Below are 19,342 nucleotides of genomic sequence, written 5' to 3'. Positions count from 1 at the left end.
AGCTCCCTACTTCCCAGTATTATCAAGAACTGACACCACACACTGCAGGGGTAAGGATTGGCAGCTGAGGCAATTAGCAATCAGCAATAAATGCTGATTCCAACAGTGGCACTCACATAACAATAAGAAGTCAAAACACTGTCTTTAAAAATTAGTTAATTTGAGATAATGTGAAGTTTTACAAGTGAAATACCAGGGCTGCATTACAAAGACAATTTGTGTGGGTATACGACATGGGAATGCTTTCTTCCCTGGGGATTCTGAGCACAGCTCAAGTACTTAGTGCAAACAATAGCAGATCCAAATTGAATGAAAATTTGAATACAAAATTTGGCCAAGCTTTGGCAGTTTGAATACACAATTGGATTGAAGGTTGGAGACAGAAGGTGGTAGTGGAGGATTTTGTTTTGGACTTGAGGCCTGTGACCAGCAGTGTGCCGCAAGGATCTGTGCTGGGTCCACAGCTTTTTGTTATTTATATAGGTAATTTGGATGTGAATATAGGAGGAATGGTGAGTATATTTGGTGTTATCTGTAAATATCCTCCTTCGCTGTCCACTATACAACCTGTTTTGGTATTATCTGCAAAACAGGTTGTATAGTGGACAGCGAAGGAGGATATCTGAGTACAAGGAGAGCTTGATTAGTTGGGTGAATGGGACAAGGAGGGGCAAATGGAGATTAATTTAGGTCAATGTGAGGTGCTGCATTTTGGAAAGGCAAATCTTAGCAGGACTTATCCACTTAATAGTAGGATCCTGGTAGTGTTGCTGAACAAAGAGACCTTGGACTGCAGGTTCATAGCTCCTTGAAGGTGGAGTCACAGGTAGACAGTATTGAAGCAGGCTTTGGTACACTTGCCTTTATTGGTCAGTATAGGAGTCGGGAGGTCATGTTGTGGCTGTACGGGACATTGGTTAGGCCACTTTGGGAATACTGTGTACAGTTCTGGGGAGGAGATTCTCCCTGCTATCGGAAAGATGTTGTGAAACTTGAAAGGGTTCAGGGAAGATTTACAAGGATGTTGCCAGGATTGGAGGGTTTGGGCTATTGGGAGGGGCTGAATAGAGAGGGACTATTTCCCCTGGAGCGCTCGAGGCTGAGATTATATAAACCTTACCGAAGTTTATAAATTCAAGACTGGCATGGATAGCCAAGGTTGTCTTCCCAGGGTAGGGGAGCTTAAAACTAGAGGGCATAGGTTTAAGGTGAGTGGGAAAAGATTTACAATGGACTCGGGGGCAACTTTTTCATGCAGAGGGTGGTGCGTGTATGTAACGAGCTGCTGGAGGAAGTGATGGAGGCTGGCAGAGAAGAAGAGGAGATGGAGGATGTGACTAGTGTATTCAGCTTTGATAAGCTATAATCATATTAAACAATGGAGCTGGCTTAAGGGCTTGGTTGGCTTAACCCTTCTCCTATCTTCTGTACTCTTTTTACCAACATGTTCACCTGGTAGTCAAGTATGGACGCTCAAGTGAAAGTTCTCTTCCCTACCGTGGGGGTGCTGAATCGAATGGTAACAACAGTAAGTGTTAACTAACTGTCATCTGTATAGCACAGAAAAAGATTAAATGTATATATCATTACCCACTGTTTTTTGTCAGTGCTTTGCTTAAATCACTCATGGGATGTGGGCATTACCCGCTGGCCAGCATTTATTGCCCATCCTAGCTGTCATCTCCCCATGACTTTTAACATTGATATCATTACTTTAGCCACTGCCATGAATATTGCAGGGGGTTATCTTTGACCCGAATCTGAACTGGACCAACCATATGAATACTGGAAGTGCTAGAGCAGGCCAGGGGCTGGGAATTCTGCAGTGAATAGCTCACCTCTTGAATCACTGTAGCCTGTCCATCATTTCTATAGGCTCATCAGGAGTGTAATGAAATACCCTCCACTTACCTGGATGGGTACAGTTCCAAAATGCTATCCAAGCAGCCTGCTTGATTAGCTCCCCGTCTACCGCCTTAGACATTCATCCACTTCAGCTTTCCACGTTGGTGTAGGAAGCATTGGATTTATAAGATCGGCTGCACAGTTTCTCCGACACTACGTAACAGCACCTTTTGAATCCAAGACAGCAACCACCTAATAGGACAGGGGTTATGAATGCATGGAAATACCTTTTAACTGCAAATTTCTCTCCAAACTGCAAATTTTCCTCCTTATCACCATTCCCCTCTTATCAGTGACTCAAAAACCTGGGACTCCGAGTACTTTTATTTTAAATGTCACTGCATTATGTGTTGAGTTGCCTTCAAAGTAGAAATTGTTTTCACCAAAGGGAGTTTCAGAGGATTTTTCTGAAAGGGGAATATTGTAGAATTTGAGAATTACTCAGCAGATAATACAAACTGCTATACTTTGAGCAAAGGTCAGTCATGGTTTTAAAAACGTAGTTTCCAATGGTGACATCTGGAACTTTAAGTGTTGGTAAACATAGACTTCAGCTTTTTCATAAATGTGTTCTGAAATTGACAAGTGCAGCAATTTGTGTTGTTGTACTCTTGCACTATAATTAGATAGTTTGGTGCTATTTCAGAAACTTGGTGCAGCAGAGAGTGGGAGGGTGATAAGTGAGGAGCTTCCCGGGAAAGCTACTTAATTTGCAAACCAAATTTTCTGCAAATTTTAGATTAAAATTGTCATTTATAAGGTTATAGTTGAGCGACAGAGCTTCTTGTAAAATCAATTCCAGTTCATACCACTGAAGGAACTTTGTGATGTCAATCCCAACAGGAAGGTTGAAGAAGAGGCAATGCGAAACACTGTTTGATTATATCCCTCAAAATGAGGATGAATTGGAAATCAAGACTGGAGATCTCATTGAAATAATTGAAGAGGTAAGGTTTTTTTTTGTCAATTGAAATATTTTCTTCCGTAGGTAACAGTGGTCAAAAATTTTCGATGTAAAATTGTTTTGTGATGGAATACGCAATGGAAGGGAGATGTATAAACTTTTGTCAAAAGTTGTGTAGTTCTGTTTGCCTGCCACCTCATGCACACACGTTTGTTTGGAAAATGAAAAGTTTGTGTTTAAATTTTCTTGCTTGAAGATGACCTCCACTCTTGAGTTAATTCAATTACAACTGTTTTAAAATTGTCGTCATGAAGTTGCCAAACTGGTTGCAAACATTCCAGTTTCAGCTCATGTCTTGGTGAATACATGGTATTTTCTCTGCGTAGGCTTCAATAGAACAGAAAGCATTATGAATTCCTGTGGCACAATGGTAATATTCCTACCTCGGGGTCAGGAGACCTGAGTTCAAGTCTCACCACCTTCAGTGGTGTATAATAACATCTACGAACAGGTTGATTAGAAAATATCTTTTTAAAAAGCACGCACTGATTTTCATGTTAATTGAGCAATAGCACAGGGTGTATCTAACTACAATAACAGGAAGTTATCTTTTTCCCATGTTGCTTGTATCGTTAGTTAAACATCTGTTCATTTTGGAGAAGGATTGAAAAGATTTGTCTTTTTATGGCTGGCCAGTGCAACATTGCAGTAGTCCTAAGGACAACTAACCTAATCTACAAGATACGGGAACTTAATGAAAGCTTGAATATTTCAATGTATATTGAACACAAAATAGGGATTTCTGCTGTGGAATGAAGTGTTACATGGTCGAAGTTCTTAGAGCAAAACTAGTGTTCCTCAGCATTATGCTTTTTTGTCAGTATTTTATGGATTTGGATAACTTTTTTCATTTATTTTTCCTGCTTCTTGCCTCAGCTGCCCTCCATCCCTCCCCCTTGAGAAATTGATGACACAAAGTAATGTTTGTGCCTTTTTCAATATTACTGAAAACAAGGTGTTTCTTTGATAGTCCTGTCAGACTTCCTGAGAGTTATGACATAGACCCAACTCTCTTTAGTTGTCTTCTCCGTGACCTTGTGTCAATAAAAACACAGTGACTACAAGAGCAGGTTAGAGACTAGGAATACTGCAGTGAGTAATTCATGTCCTGTCCACCATCTACAAGGTACAAGTCAGGAATGTGATGGAATGACCTCCACTTGGCTGTATGGGTGCAGCTCTATCAATACTCGAGAAGCTCGACACCATCCAGGACAAAGCACCCTGCTTGATTGGCACCACATCCGCAAGCATCCACTTCCCCCACCACCAACTCTCAGTATTAGCAGTGTGTACAAGATGCACCATGGAAATTCACCAAAACTCCCCAGACCGCACCTTCCAAATCCCATTTCCACTTCCTTCTAGGAAGACAAGAGCAGCATTTACATGGGAACACCACCACCTGCAAGTGCCTCTCCGAGCCACTCGCCATCCTGATTTGGAAATATATTGCTGTTCCTTCACTGACACTGGGTCAAATTTCTGGAATTCCCTCACAGGTGACAATGTGGATCAAGCTACAGCAAGTAGACTGCAGAGTTCAAGAAGGCAGCTCACCACCACCTTCTCAACAGCAATTAGTGAGGAGCAGGAAATGCTGGCCAGCTAGGGATGCCCACATCCTGTGAATGAATTAAAAAAAAATGTGCTGAATCCAGTTGAGTTTCTGGTCAATGGTAATCCCAAGGATATTGTTAGTGGAGGATTCAGTGGTGATAACACTATTGAATGTCAAGGAATATCAAGTGAAACTGGGTGAACCACCTAGCATTGGAAATGACAGTGGCAAACTGAGCGAGGTCAACCCTGAGGATAGGAATATTGCGGTGAGCAGCTCACCACCTGACTCCCCAAAACCTGCCCACCCTTTACAAGGCACCAGTCAGGAATGTACTCCCCATTTGCCTTCATGAGTACAGCTCCAACGACAATAGTTGACATCGTCCAAAGCAAAGCAGCCCATTGGATTGACATCACATCTGTTCCCTCTACCACAGATGTGTGCAGTAGCAGCTTATACCATTGGGGCGGCTCAGTGGTTAGTGCTGTTGCCTCACAGCACCAGGGACCTGGGTTCAATTCCAGCCACAGGTGACTGTCTATCTGTTTGTTTGTGTGGAGTTTGCACATTCTCCCAGTGTCTGCGTGTGTTTCTTCCCTCAGTCCTCTGTGCAGATTAGGTGAATCGGCACTGTTAAATTGCCCATGGTGTTCAGGGATGTGTAGGTTAGGTGCATTCGTCAAGAGAAACGTAGAGTAATAGGGTAGGGGAATGAGTCTGGGTGGGTTACTTTTTGGTGGGTCATTGTGGACTTGTTGGGCCAAATGGCCTGTTTCCATACTGTAGGAATTCTGTGATTATTCCAGCTCCTTTCTATGATCCTTCATCTAGAAGATGCATGGCAGTAATTCACCAAGATGTTTTTAAAAGCACCCCCAAAACCTGCAATCTGAACTGCCTCGGGGGGAAAGGGCTGTAGATAAACAAGCACCCACAAGCTCCCCTCAAGTCTCGCACTATCCTGACCTTAAATGATATTAAAGATTCCACATCATCCCTGTATCAATAGCCTGGAATACTGTATATCATTCAAGTGTCAGTAGTACAAAATGCATGAGCTACCTCTTTATTGAGGACAGGTGAAACAACTGCATTTACTTCTGTTTGCCTCCAAACTGCTTCAAATCAGAGTAAAGTAGCTGTGTCTGAGAGACTGGTTAGTACAGTCATGAGTCATCTGGAGAACTTAGCCTTTACATCCAAATGGTTTCGAGTTGGTTCTCTGGATGCTTGGAACACAGCAGATTTAGGAAAATACCAAGTTGTGGATCCAGCAGCTAAGTGTGTTACTAGCATGGACTCCTAAAATGCAAGAAGCAGCAGTGTTGGCCCAAAGTATCTGCCCTAACCTACCTTACCCCCTCAATTATCTCTTGTTCCAACCCTGAATTGTTTCTTGTTGAGGGGATGGTAGTGGGAAATTTAGTGTATGTAAGAGTCACGGGATTTGTGACCTTGGCATGCTTATACAGAAGAAGGGCTTATGCCCGAAACGTCGATTCTTCTGTTCCTTGGATATTGCCTTACCTGCTGCGCTTTTCCAGCAACACATTTTCAGCTCTAATCTCCAGCATCTGCAGTCCTCACTTTCTCCATGCTTATACAGACTACAGTCTCAATCCACAGAACATGTTTGTCTCTCTCTGCTGCTGGACCAAAATGCTATCTATGGAAGATACCTCGATATGGTTAAATAAGTTTGATGTGAAAATGGGTCGATTGCATGAAGTTCATTTTCTACAGATAAAATAAATAAAATTTCGCCCTATTAGGATATATTTTTTATGATTTGTGGGAGTTGGTAATTGGAATGAATGTCCTTTGTATTTTTATGCATTTTTTAAAACCATTCTTAAAATGTGTAGTGATTATCACAAAGCATCCAATTGCACTAACTAAGCTAAATGAACAGTATTACCACAATGCACAGTTGTGTAGTGGTGAATTCCTGCAGCAGGAATTAACTTCATACTGCAAAACAAATTGTAAATAGCTCACTTTGTTGGATTTCTCTTGTGAAGCAAAGTCGTCATGATTTAGGTAAGGCCTACTTTAATGAGATCGAGACTGTCCACTGCTCATGGGTAAAACAACTGATGAACAGTGGAGGATGTTTAAAAAACACTTAATGTGATTTGAATTTGTGGTATTGGTTAACTGAGTTACAGAATGCAGCCTGATGATTAAATATCTAAATGTGAATAAATAAATACTGACAGGAGCTGGTGAGCTGCTTGCATCCACTTACAAATTGTAAATGCAAGCTGCAGCAGGGTAATTGGAGGGGGAGTTTGTATGTTTTTCAAGGGATATGGGCATTGTTGGTTGTGCTAGCATTTATTCTTGACCAGCACTGGATTCTTAATCAGTAGGGGAATCAAAGATAACAGGGTAAGGGCATTACAGTGTTTGTAAGGAATCTCAGATCAGCTACGATTCTATTGAATGTGTGGAGCAGGCTCGAGGGACCGAATGGCCCACTCCCAGTCCTATGTCACATAATACAAAACCAGTTTATACCCCTGAGAGAGGAAAGCTCCACATCACCGGGGGGGGGGGGGGAAGGGAATGAAAAAAGAATCCATGGACAACTAAAGAGATAAGGGACAGCATTAAACCAAAAGAAAAAGTTTGCGAAAAACAGCACAGATCCTGCCGAATGGGAAAGATACAAAGACCAGCAACAGGTCACATAGCAGGTTATTAGAGCCACTGAAAAGGATTATGACAAGAAGCTTGCCAGGGACTTCAAAATCAATAAGAAATTGTATAGTTACAAAGAGGGGAAGCTGTTCATCAAGTATAGTATTGGCCCATTAAAGACAAAGTGGGGATACTGTCAATGACTGTGGAGAAATGGAAGATCTGTTAATGATTACTTTGCCTTAATATTTGCAGTAGAAAAGGAGGATAGCTTGCTAGATAGCCCAAAGAAATTAACAACAGATCAGGGAGTGTGTAAAATTGACTTAAGTAATAATAAACAATAACCTGACGGTTTTCATCCAAGGATGTTAAAGGAAGTAGGGCAGCACACATAGATGCCCGGTTTGACAGTTCCTAGATACAGGCGTCATCCTTCTGGATGGGACGATTGCACACATCACTCCATTCTTTTTTAAGAAGGGCAAAAGAGAAAAACCAGGGAATTATGGACCAGGTAGCCTAACATCTGACATGGGAAACTTGTTGGAGTCTATGATCAAGCATGGTGTAAGTCAATACCTCAAATTTTCAATTAGTCTGGGACAGATAGCATTGGTTTGTGACAGTTATGTCATGCCTGAGAAACCTAATTGAAGTGACTAAGGTAATGGATGGGAATGTCTATGAATGTTGTTGAAATGGATTTCCAGAAAACATTTGATAAGGTCCCACATAAGAGGCAGTCAACTAAAGTAGAGCAGAGAGCAAATTACTGACATGGCTGGAAAATTGGTGAGTTTGACAAAGTAAGGATAATGTGTCGATGCTCAAAATGGCAGGATGTAACCAGTGGTGTCCCACAAGGATTTGTGTTCAGGCCTCAATTATTCACATTATTTATTAATGAGTTGGATAATGGCATTGAAAGACATTTTTCCAAATTTGCTGATGACACAAACGTTAGGAGCAATTGTACAGAGGAGATGATAGATTGATATCTCATTATAATGTTATGCTAAGTGAATAAACAAACAGTAACAGATAGATCACCTCACATTTGCTTACACTGAAATCTATATTGGGCCAAAAAAGGATAGATTAGGATATTTTCTAGATGGTGTGAAGTTAAATACTGTGGTGTCCAAAGAGACTTGTGGGTTCAGGTGCATAATCTTTAAAATGCCACAAATGTGTAGAAAATAATCAAGAAAACTAAAGGGGTGTCATCGTGGTTAGCACTGCAGCCTCACAGCACCAGGGACCTGGTTCAATTTCAGCATCAGGCAACTGACAGTGTGGAGTTTGCACATTTTCCCTGTGTCTGAGTGGGTTTCGTCCAGGTACTCTGGTTTCCTCCCACAGTCCAAAAATGTGCAGATTAGGTGGATTGGCCATGCTAAATTACCTGTAGTGTTAGGTGCATTAGTCAGGGGAAATGTAGAGAAGTAAGGGAGTAGGGCTGGGTAGGTTACTCCTCAGAGGATCAGTGTGGACTTGCTGAGCCTAAAGGCCATTTTCCACACTGTAGGGATTCTAAGTAATTGTAAGTAATGGAATGCTGGCCTTTAGATTGAGGACTGGAATAAAAGGATGCCAAAGTTACGCTGCTGTCAAACAAAACCCTGATTAGAGCCCACTTGGAGTACTGAGAGCAGATCTGGGCACCATGGCTTAGGAAGGAGGGAATACAACATAGGTTTATGAGAAAACCGTTGAAGTCCAGGTATCAAAGTTATAAGGAAAGTAATACAAATCAGTTCTGTTTTCTCTATATTTTAGAAGATTAAGGGGTAATCTGATCAAAGTCTTCACGATAGTAACAAGGTAGATAAAGTTAAACTATTCCCACTGGTTGGGAATTCTAGAACCAAGGAGCTTGTTCAAAACATTTGGGCCAGATAATTCAGGAGAGATGTTTGGAAGCACTTCTGCATCAAAATGTGGTGATGTTGAACCTCTTTCAGAAATAGCAGTGGATACTAGGTCAGTTTTAATTTTAAATTTGAGATACCTTTTACTTAAAACTATATTAGGGAATGTAAGGTGGGCCAAAGATCACCCATAATCTCATTGAATTCCTGTTCCATGTTGCTATATTGTGTAGCAGGCACCTTGGCAGCAACTGGGTCGGCCTGAAACTAAGTTAGAGCATTGGGAGTAAGGTCAGTGGATAAATACTCAGGCAAGATTGAGAGACTTGGGTCAGGTTTGGAAGTAGTCAGATTGTCTCGAGTTTGTGCTGTATCTGGTCAGAAATGTGTCAACTCTGGTGTGGCAGTTTGGAGGATGATGTTGGGTTCAGCTTTGGGTATTGTAGTTAGCTCTCTGGCTCGTTGGTCTAGGCGTATGATTCTCGCTTAGGGTCCTTTACTGTGTCGAGTTGCGAGAGGTCCCGGGTTCAAATCCCGGACGAGCCCGCGTCAGAGTGTTACAAGGGGACATAAATTTAAGGTGAAGGGTGGAAGGTATAGGGGAGATGTCAGGGGTGGGTTCTTTACCCAGAGAGTGGTGGGGACATGGAATGCACTGCCTGTGGGAGTGGTAGAGTCAGAATCATTGGTGACCTTTAAGCGCAATTGGATAGGTACATGGATGGGTGCTTAAGCTAGGACAAATGTTCGGCACAACATCGTGGGCCGAAGGGCCTGTTCTGTGCTGTATTGTTCTATGTTCTATGTTCTATATTAGGTAGTCAGTCAGGCGTTTGGTTTTGTAGTTGCTAGGAGTAAGAGTAGATTTTTCATCCTCTAAGTAACTGTAAAGCTAAAGAGAATCAAAAACCTCTCAGTCTCTGATGTTTTTTGATGATTCCAGATGCACATGAAAGCAATTTCCCAAACAATTTCCGTGGCGCCAAACTTAGCAGGATGACATGGAATTCGTGACATGCAATTCACATCTACTCATTGAAATAGCTGGCCCAGTTATTCAAATGCAGTCAATTGCACCATCTAGTGGCCTAATGCATTAAACCATTGAATTGTGAAATGATCATGTTAACTGTGCTCCAGACTTTTGTACTACTTACGTTTGTAGTCCTTCCATTATGAGACTTTAATGGGTTGTATTTCCTACAGGTTGAGGAAGGTTGGTGGAGGGGAATCCTGAATGAGAAAATTGGGTTGTTCCCATCCAATTTTGTGAAGGAGTTGATTGATCAGGCGGAAGATGGAGACTCGAATGAGGTGTTAAGTGAACCAGGTAGTGATTTATTTTCTTACAAACCACCAGCTCAGAAGTAACTGTGAAGCAAATTATTTCATATGTTCAGAATAAATCATAGCATGTAATGTGACTTAAAATACTGAGGCATTGTAATAATTCGGCAGCATAAAGACCTTTTCAATTTAAGATGTTGGGGTGAATTTTCATTTCTATTGCCTGGACATATGTGACCATTGTTCTCTGCCTCTTATGTTTCTATTCTTTTCAATAGTCCAGGTAAAATCAGGTAGATTTTGTTCCCGTTCTACAGTCTCCCTCCCCCCCCCCCCCACCCCAGCCCCCCCCGGCCATATTTCCCTGGACAGCCTGGGAAACATGAAGAGTGAAATAATTTACTTGTGGCAGAACTAGATGTAGAACGCTTGGGTTTAAGTCCATAGTGTTGGGGGTCATGTCAGGGAAGGGAGAGGTGAAGTGATGAGTGAGTTTAATAATTATCTAGGAGTAGGAGCAGGTTTCAGGATTCATTCCTCCATTATTTGATGTATAAGCTTGAGTGAGTTGGAATCCTCTGCACATCTCTGCATCTAGCTCAGAGTTGAGGACTTTTGCAGAGCATTCTGCATGTCTGTCAGCTACCACAAGGAAATTTCCACAGAATGAGTTAGAGTCATAGAGATATACCCTTCGGTCCAACTTGTCCATGCCGTCCAGACATCCAAAATTAATCTTAGTCCCATTTGCCAGCATTTGGCCCATATCCCTCTAAACTCTTCCTATTCATATATGCTTCCAGATGCCTTTTTAAATGTTGTAATTGTACCAGCCTCCACCACTTCCTCTGGTAGTTTTATTCCATCCACGCATCACCTTCATCTGTGTGAAAACATTGCCCCTTAGGTGCCTTTTAAATCTTTCCCCTCTCACCTTAAATCTATCTCTCACATTGCAATTGCACCGGTCTCTTGTTGAAAGTTTTTCCAGTTTTGTACCATAGTTTGGCTGTGGTCAAGGAATGTTATTGGTCTGGTTTCGATACACAGCTTGTATTCTGTGGTATTGTTGTTAAAGGTCACATAAGCAGATGAAGAGGTTTTTGAGGAGAATTCGAGAGGTGTCTGTATTTGCAAGTATCATCTCTCCTGTTGTGTGAATGGTTCTAAGGTTAAAGAGCCTCTAAAATGGATTCACCAAGAGATGGAAAACTAATGCATCTACATCTGTTTTAAATTGGTTAGCGGACACATTAATTTCTGTTTCTGTTGTACTAAAGGTGGATGGATTATACGAGAAAAATAACTGTTTTATACACTTAAGCACATTTTGTTTGCTCTAACAGATGTGCCAGTCAAGGACTTAATTGGACTAGGACCTACATCACCGACTGAAATCCCAGTGAATGAGAGTCCAGGAGCTGGAACAACTGCCCAACCCAAGAAAATCCGTGGTGTGGGGTTTGGAGACATATTTAAAGAAGGATCTGTAAAACTCAAATCAAGGTTATCCAATTCTGATTTGGAGGATAAAAAATCAGAGAAGGTAGGCTAAGTATTACTGGAGAAATATTGTCCACAATAATTGATTTGTCTGTATTGCTTAAAGTGAGAGATGCTCAGACATCCAAGGACTTAACTGATACTCAAACTAATAGAAAACTATTTCTTTTGGGTGATCTATTAACTAATTTAACTCCTGATGATGAGCTTGTCATTAGATTTGGCAAGACGATAGTCTAGTGGCATAAATGCATGTCAGCTTGGTTTAAAGGTGCACTCTTCATCTCTCTGATTGTATAATGGAACTTTATTTGAGGGTTTAAGTTTGTTATTTTGTAGGAGTATAGTATGGTCAGAAGCGCCCTTCAGAAAGACTAGGTTTGCAATGTCTTTTTTTATAAAATGGGTGACCTTTTGGTGAAAGTTGACATGAGGTGTTAAATACTGAGTTGTAACCAACATTTATTTGTTAATTAACAGTACAGAACAGGTAAATTGATCATCCATCCCAACAATACAATGAAAACCGTGCACCTAAAATCCTGTCCTGCCCTTATAAACGTGTGAATTATGAGCCAAAGTAGGCCATTCAAACCCTGACATCCTTTGATATTCTTCACGAACAAGAATCTATACATTTCAAAAGTTTAAACATATCAATGGTCCTGCTTCCACTCCCTTTAGACACACTTTCAAAGAACGTGTCAAGACCATTTAGGATTTTATAAACCTGAATCAAGTCAACGCTCACTCTTCTTTGAGTGAAAATAGCCCAGCCTGTCCAACCTATACTCTTAAGACAGTCTGCTCATTCCAGGTGTCAGCTTAGTCAAATTAAAGCAAAATACTAAAATCTGAAAATAAAAACGGTATGTGGTGGGTCAACTCAACAGGTCTGGTTGCATCTGTGGACAGAGAGTTCTGAAGAGACAAATTGGACTCAAAATGTTAACTCGGTTGCTCTGTCCACAGATGCTGCCAGATGTAGAGCTTTTCCAGCACTTTCTGCTTGTATATCTATCTAGTAAACCATCTCCAATGCATTCTTCCTTAAATGAGCAGACTGAAACAGTAGTGTTAAACAATTTCCTATATAACTAAAGCATGATATCATTTAATGTTCTTTTCCTCTTACACTAATGGACAACTTCTCAGTAGCTGCCCTAATAATTTGCTGTATGCATCTGCACACTAACATTTTGAGACCTTTGTATTAGAGCACCAACATTGCTCTGCACCTCAGTTCTGTGTTACTCTCCATTTTAATAATACATTGGTATTTTGAGTCTTCCTGCTGAGTGAGAAGCTTCACATTTTCCTGCATTATACTCCACATGCCAGATACCTGCTCACTCATTTAATCTATCCAAATCCATCTGCATCCTTGTCACATGATCTTCCCAACATGCTTTCCTACCTACATTTGTGTAATTTGCAAATGTCGTCACCATGTCTTGTTTGCCTCATCAAAGTCGATGATTCTTTTAAAAAAAAATGTTAGCACACGAGAGACATGTGTTATGCTACTCATCATATCCTGGTGACCTGAATCGGACCCATTTGTGCATATTCTGTTTCCTGCCAGCCAGCCAATCCTCTATCCAGGTTGGTGTATTAAGTCTAGACCATGAGCTCCAACTGTGCTCTATAATCTTAGATGTAGTACCTCATCAACTGCTTTCTGAAGTTTCAGCACATTCCTTCAAATATTTTACATAGTTGTTCCTGTGTGGAATGAACTTCCAGAGGAAGTGATGGATGCGGGTGCAATTGCAACATTCAAAAGACATTTAGATAAATATATGATAAGAAATGTCTGGAGGCATATGGGCCAAATGCAGGCAGGTGGGACTAGTTTATTTAGGGATTATGGGCAGCATGGACTGTTTGGACTCAAGGGTTCTGTTTCTAGACTGTATGACTCTGATCCTATGATTTCTCTTTCACAATACTCTGCTGTGCCTTTTGATTACCTTGAGTTATTCTGAATAACCAGTTATGATCGCCTCAAAGACCGATTAATTCTGAAACTTTCTCTGTGATTGACGTCAAGCTTAAGGTATTGTTTCTTTGCTGCTTTCTTCACTTCTTGAATAGTGATTCTTATTCCAGGATGATGGAACCTTTCCAGATCTAAAAGAATTTGGGAAAATTAACACCAACTCATCTACTACCTCATTAGCCACACTCTTTCGAGGATCAGCATTCTACTCGCAGCAACTCTCTTGCAATCTTTTCTTGAATTCTAGCTCTTAAGCTCTAATTTATTTTGAGATATTCTCTGCCATTCTTTGTATTTCAACATTTATTTTCTGTGTAAGTGTGTTTTATCTAAAGTTAAATGTTCTCCTTAACTACTTAACATGAATTATTGGCCCGCACCTTGAAATTTTTCTTTCCAGTAAGATTGTCATTTTTCTTATATTCTGAAATATCCCTTTAAATGTCTGCCACTACTTCTCTGCATCTCCTCAAGTAATATCCCAGTTCACTTAAACTAATTCAGTTTTCATGTCCCCTGGTGCTGTTTATTTAAGTTTAAAATAAATGTCTTAAACCCAATCCTCCCCCTTTCAAATTGGATGTAAGATACAATTGTGTTATGTTTGCTGCTCCATAGAGTACCTTTTACTCAGATCAATTTTAATTCTGTCACATTGCACAATGCTAAGTCTCATTAAGTTTAAATCATTCTGTCTGGTTTGAGAATGTGCTGCTCCAAGAAATTATCTTGAAAGAGTCTACACACTCCTCATTCAGGCTACCGTTGCCAATCTGATTTTTTTCCAGTTTATACGTAGGTTGAAATCGCCCACAATTTACTACTGTCCCTTCACTGTGAGCACCCAATATTTATTTGTGTGTACGTTGCCCTACCTTGTGGTTACTGTTTGATGCCTGGAGGCCATTCCCCAAGTGATGACTCTTTCTGACTATTACACCTATTCATCCAAACTGATTTTACCTCCTGATCCAAGGTTACGTCCAGATATTTCACCACTGCCATCTTTGAGAAGTGCTACATTTGGCCTTTTGATGGGTTTCTCTTCTACTTGAATTTTACATGCTCCTTAGTTTTTAGAATCTAGTTTTCCTCATTCTGCAGCCAAATCTCTGTTTCACTTGTTGTCTATATTTTCACTTCGTTATGTGCTGTCAATTCATTTAGTTGGTCCTGAATATTTAGTTAAGACTTTTTTTTTTAAATGATCTTTTTAGCTTTTAATCTTGACTACTGGTATATTCTTGTTTCCTTTTCTTTCTCTGTCCCTGGCTGCCATTCAGGACCTTCATTTTTCACATTAATATTTTGGTTTCCTGCCTTGATTTGATTTACCCATTCTTGAACCTTGCCCCCTTGTTCCCTAGTTACTCAGCTCATAAGAACCCTACACCAGGCATGTTTTAGGTGTTGACTGGCCCTACTTGGGAAAATTAACGACGAAGAATCTACAACATTCAAACACCACATTCAATTCCTTGACATTCCAGTTTCCCCACGACTGGGACTGATGAAGCAGAACATGCTTTTCCAACCTCGTCTTTGAATCAAACATTCATCTCTCTAAACCTATTCACCTTATGCCAATATGCACGTGGCTCAAGTGTTAAATGAGAGATTATTATCTTTTTGAGATACTTTGTTTTTCAGTTATCTCCGAATTTCTCATACTGCACAGCTCTTTCCTAGCTCTGACCATTTCAGTGGCATCAACATGGGCCATGGCTGTTTTGAACTAAGTTCCCAGGTGTTGTCACTCAGCCTCTCTCTCTCTTTCAGTCTAAGTATCCCTCAGATGTACCATGAGCTCTTCAGCTCAGTATTCATGCCAGTGCCTTTCAGAATCTGTGGCCTAAATTCTGAAATTTATCTACCTAACTTTGCCGCCTCTTCTCCATGAAACCTAAGCTTCTGATTACTTGTCCAAATACGTAGTTTTCTGCTTCAGAAAATTAGTTCATGGAATCACTTTGGGATGCTTTACAGTGTACTCGGCACTCTACAAACGCAAATTGATATTCGTCACCCTGCTGTTTGCTTCCAAATTTGCTGCCACGTTTACTTACACTAGAGCAGTGGTTATTCTTCTTAAGTAGTGTGCAAAACTTGGAGACATTTCGGGAGCTTAAATATTGGAAGGAAGTAAATATTTCCTTCTGTTCGTTGCCAGTGTTGGCGTCATATGGAGATGTGCAGGGTTATGTATGACTGCCTCATTATCTATGGTGCTTACATTTCATGAGCCAAATAGGAGGAGGAATGGAAATGCAGCTGGGAGGTCTGCCTGGGGATTTCCCATGATTGCCAAACCCCTATGTTGTCTCTAACCTCTTGTGCAAGTACTCTCAAGAGGAAAGAAACAATATTAATGGGACCACAAATATTTTTTATTTGTTGCCTGTATCCCGTGGCTTTCACCTTTATGGTGATACCCTGCTTGTGCAGAACTGCATGATGATTAGGCTGATAGTCGAGAAATCACTGTCAATGAACCCACCATAGTGACCAGGATTACTGGTGAATAAAGGTAAAATGCTGTGGATGCTGTAAGTCTGAATGTAAAGAGAAAACACTGGAGAGACTCAGCAGACATGGCAGTATCTGTTGAGAGAAACGAGTTAATAGTTGAAAGACTACTCTTTGCAATAAATTTAAGGCTATACTTCCAACAAGTGCTGCCTTTTTGACAAATGGGATATGCACAGTTGCAACAAAGTGGCAAATCAGTCATGATTGTATTGGATGAGGGAGTAGGCTTGAGGGACAAATGATCTATTCCTGTTCCTATTTACTCTGTTCTTGAGTATTAACAGGTCCCAAGTAGCTCCAAGTGTCTTGATTGGTACTGATTGCTGGTAGCACTCTTGAGTCTCTGGCTTCTGGCCCTGAAGTCTCACTACAGGGTTTGAGCACAAAAATCTGCACAGACCATCTTGTGCAGTACTGACAATGTGACATGATCAGAGGTGTCATCTTTTGAATCAAGATCCTAATCAGCAGAGTTATCCCAGGAAACCTGACCGGTATTTATTGTTCAATTACAATCTCAAAAGAAAAGAAGGAATTTGCTGGTCATTGCTGTTCATGACAGTTTGCTGCACATGAATTGGCTGTCCGAGTTCTCACATTGCAACATTGACTGCCCTTCAGAAGTACTTGACTGGCTGAAATGTGCTTGGTCATGTATAGTTGACATGAGCAGTACTATATCTAGGCAAGTCTGTCTTGCCTTATTGGGCAGAAGTTCTCTGTCACTTCATAAGCAGACAGAATTGAATCTGTTCAGTTGCTGACATGACACGTTTAGAAACTGATTAAATGTTGTTCTTATGTGGTGACAGAGGAGGTCAGTCAATCAGTAAATAAAATCAAAATGATTCTATTTGACAAATTCTAAAACAACATTTAGAGTCAGCAAGAATTGCTTCATGTGGTGTATGATCTTTGAGAGACTCTCGGAACACTTGGTAGAATGCAATTATTAGATGCTTTACCTTTATATGTTCACTAATTCCATGCTATTTTATGTACTTTTACAGCAAGTAACTCCAACCAGTAATGCTGAGGCTGTGAAACATGAACCAGAAAATAAACATAAAGGTATATTTCAGAAACCCTAATAGAACAAGTTATTTACAAGTTGTTTCCTTATTTTCAATCCCACTTACCAAGGTTTTGACCTTCCTTATCTCTAATCTTCAATTCCATAATTCCTCTAATCTGGCCTCTTATTGCCTTTCCAGTTTTAATTGGTGGCCAACCTTCAGTTACCTAGGCTTCAAACTCTGGAGTGCTGTCCATCCATTTCCACCTCACTTGAATTAAAGTCTACCTCTGTTATCTGATCTAATTACTCCTTGTTTGCCTCAGGATTGTATTTTTTAATAATAGTCCTGTAAACCATTGTGGGAAGTTCCATTACTTCAGAGGTGCTATAAAAATATTAATTTTATTTCCAACCAGTTTATTTTCACAAGTTAGTTATATTTCATCATCTCTTCCCTTGGTAGCTGGATGGATCACATGTTTGACTAACTCAATAGAAATTACAAAAGGGCGTGGGAACTCAGTATAACTAAACACAGGATATTATTAATGTTAAGAACAAGGATTATTTCTAAATGATGTCAATAATCAAGGATCTTTGAAGATTTTTATGCATTGGCCCAAAAAACTTTAGTTCTGCTTTGAATGTGAATGTTAGCTACCCTCTGGAGGAAGTGACTAGTTTCATAGTAAGTCTCTTGAAACAAGCTTGAGATAAAGAAAATAGATGAAAAGCCACAGTTAATCATAATGATCAAACTGATCAGATCCCAACAGTTGTGCAGTGCAATCAGTAAGGTTGATACATGGCACACCAACATGCAACTTTTCTTCTTCCGCAAGCAGTTTCCAGTTTAAAGCTTTAGATGCACTGAGAGTCTGTCTGAGTTCAAGGATGAAGACCATTCACTTAAAATTATTGACTTGGTCCTGTTTATTCTCTCAAGTATCTCCAATGCTGTTTAATTCTCTCGCTTTGAAGCAGCTTTCAAAACTATTTTAGCCTCACGATATTCTTACCTTCTGAACCTGAAATTTTGGGTTGTTATTATGCTGTATTGTTTTGTTTTTTAAGCTTCAAATTCTGTTAAACTGCTATACTGTCTTTCCTCTGGGGATAGCAATGACAAAATAATGAAATTTCAAATCCAGGATGAGGAAGAGCAACTCTGATCTTAAACCAGTCTTTTCATCTGAAAAAATAAACTACGGTTACAGAGATGTGGGAGAATATAGTAAGGAGAAAGTCACTCGATGAGCAGCAGCAGACATTTTTTTATTTCATCGTGCTCAGCAAAATTTATTCCAGTCAAAAAGGTGGAGTTGCTGAAAAGCGTAACCACATATTGTTAACAGATACAATCAAAGAGAGTATCCAATCAAAAACTAAGGCAAACAATGCAGCAAGAGTAATGATGGGCCAGAGAATTGGGAGTTTCTTTAGGAACCAGCTAAAAAAGACAAAACTAATTGTGAAAGTAAATTAGCAAGAAATATAAAACAAACAACAATGACTTCCATTGGCATGTAAGAGAGTGGCTAAAGTAAGTGTGGAATCCTTGCAGGATACAACTGGGGAATTACCAAAAGCAGAGAGACAATTTAAATCAATATTTTGCACCAATCTTTGTGGGTGGAGGGCACTATAAATATTCCAAAAATAATAGGCAACCAAGGTACTAATTGGAGGAAAGATCTTGCAACAGTCTCTATCGTGAGTGACAAAGTATTTGGCAAACTTAATGGGACTGGAAGCAGATAGGTCCCAGGATCTGATGTCCTGCACCCAAAGATTTTAAAGCAAGTGCCTGCAGAAATAGTGGAGCCATTTGTTGAATTATTTCAAACTCACTGGATTCTGGGAGGGTTCAAGCTGGTTGGAAAAGTGCTAATGGGGCAACCCTGTTCGAGAGCAGAGGGAAACAGAACAGGAGACTGGAGGTTATTTGTTGTTGTGAAAAAGTTAAGACTTCATTATTCAGGAAGAAATAGCAGGGCAGTTAGCAAAGTTTAATGTAATCAAACAGACTCAGCATATTTTTATGAAGAGGAAA

The 19,342-nt window shown here is 40.2% G+C and overlaps 1 protein-coding gene across 7 annotated transcripts in view; it reads left to right on the top strand.

Annotated features, from left to right (window-relative positions):
- cd2ap (CD2-associated protein) overlaps positions 1-19,342 on the top strand; it is a 242,843-nt gene that overhangs the window by 144,996 nt on the left and 78,505 nt on the right. For 6 of the 7 annotated variants that reach the window (XM_087980127.1, XM_087980120.1, XM_043683183.2 and 3 more), the window contains 5 exons: positions 1,460-1,528; positions 2,749-2,852; positions 10,157-10,280; positions 11,584-11,783; positions 17,282-17,342. In XM_087980127.1, coding sequence (XP_087836253.1) covers positions 1,460-1,528; positions 2,749-2,852; positions 10,157-10,280; positions 11,584-11,783; positions 17,282-17,342 — 558 coding nt within the window. The remainder of the gene's footprint in view (positions 1-1,459; positions 1,529-2,748; positions 2,853-10,156; positions 10,281-11,583; positions 11,784-17,281; positions 17,343-19,342) is intronic. The other variant, XM_087980115.1, reaches the window with a different exon arrangement.

The sequence above is a fragment of the Chiloscyllium plagiosum genome, unplaced genomic scaffold (genome assembly GCF_037043375.1).
Source record: "Chiloscyllium plagiosum isolate Xiang-an unplaced genomic scaffold, Cpla_swu_hap1 HiC_scaffold_3, whole genome shotgun sequence".
Classification (NCBI taxonomy): Eukaryota; Metazoa; Chordata; class Chondrichthyes; order Orectolobiformes; family Hemiscylliidae; genus Chiloscyllium; species Chiloscyllium plagiosum.
This window is presented reverse-complemented; position numbering and strand designations above follow the sequence as displayed.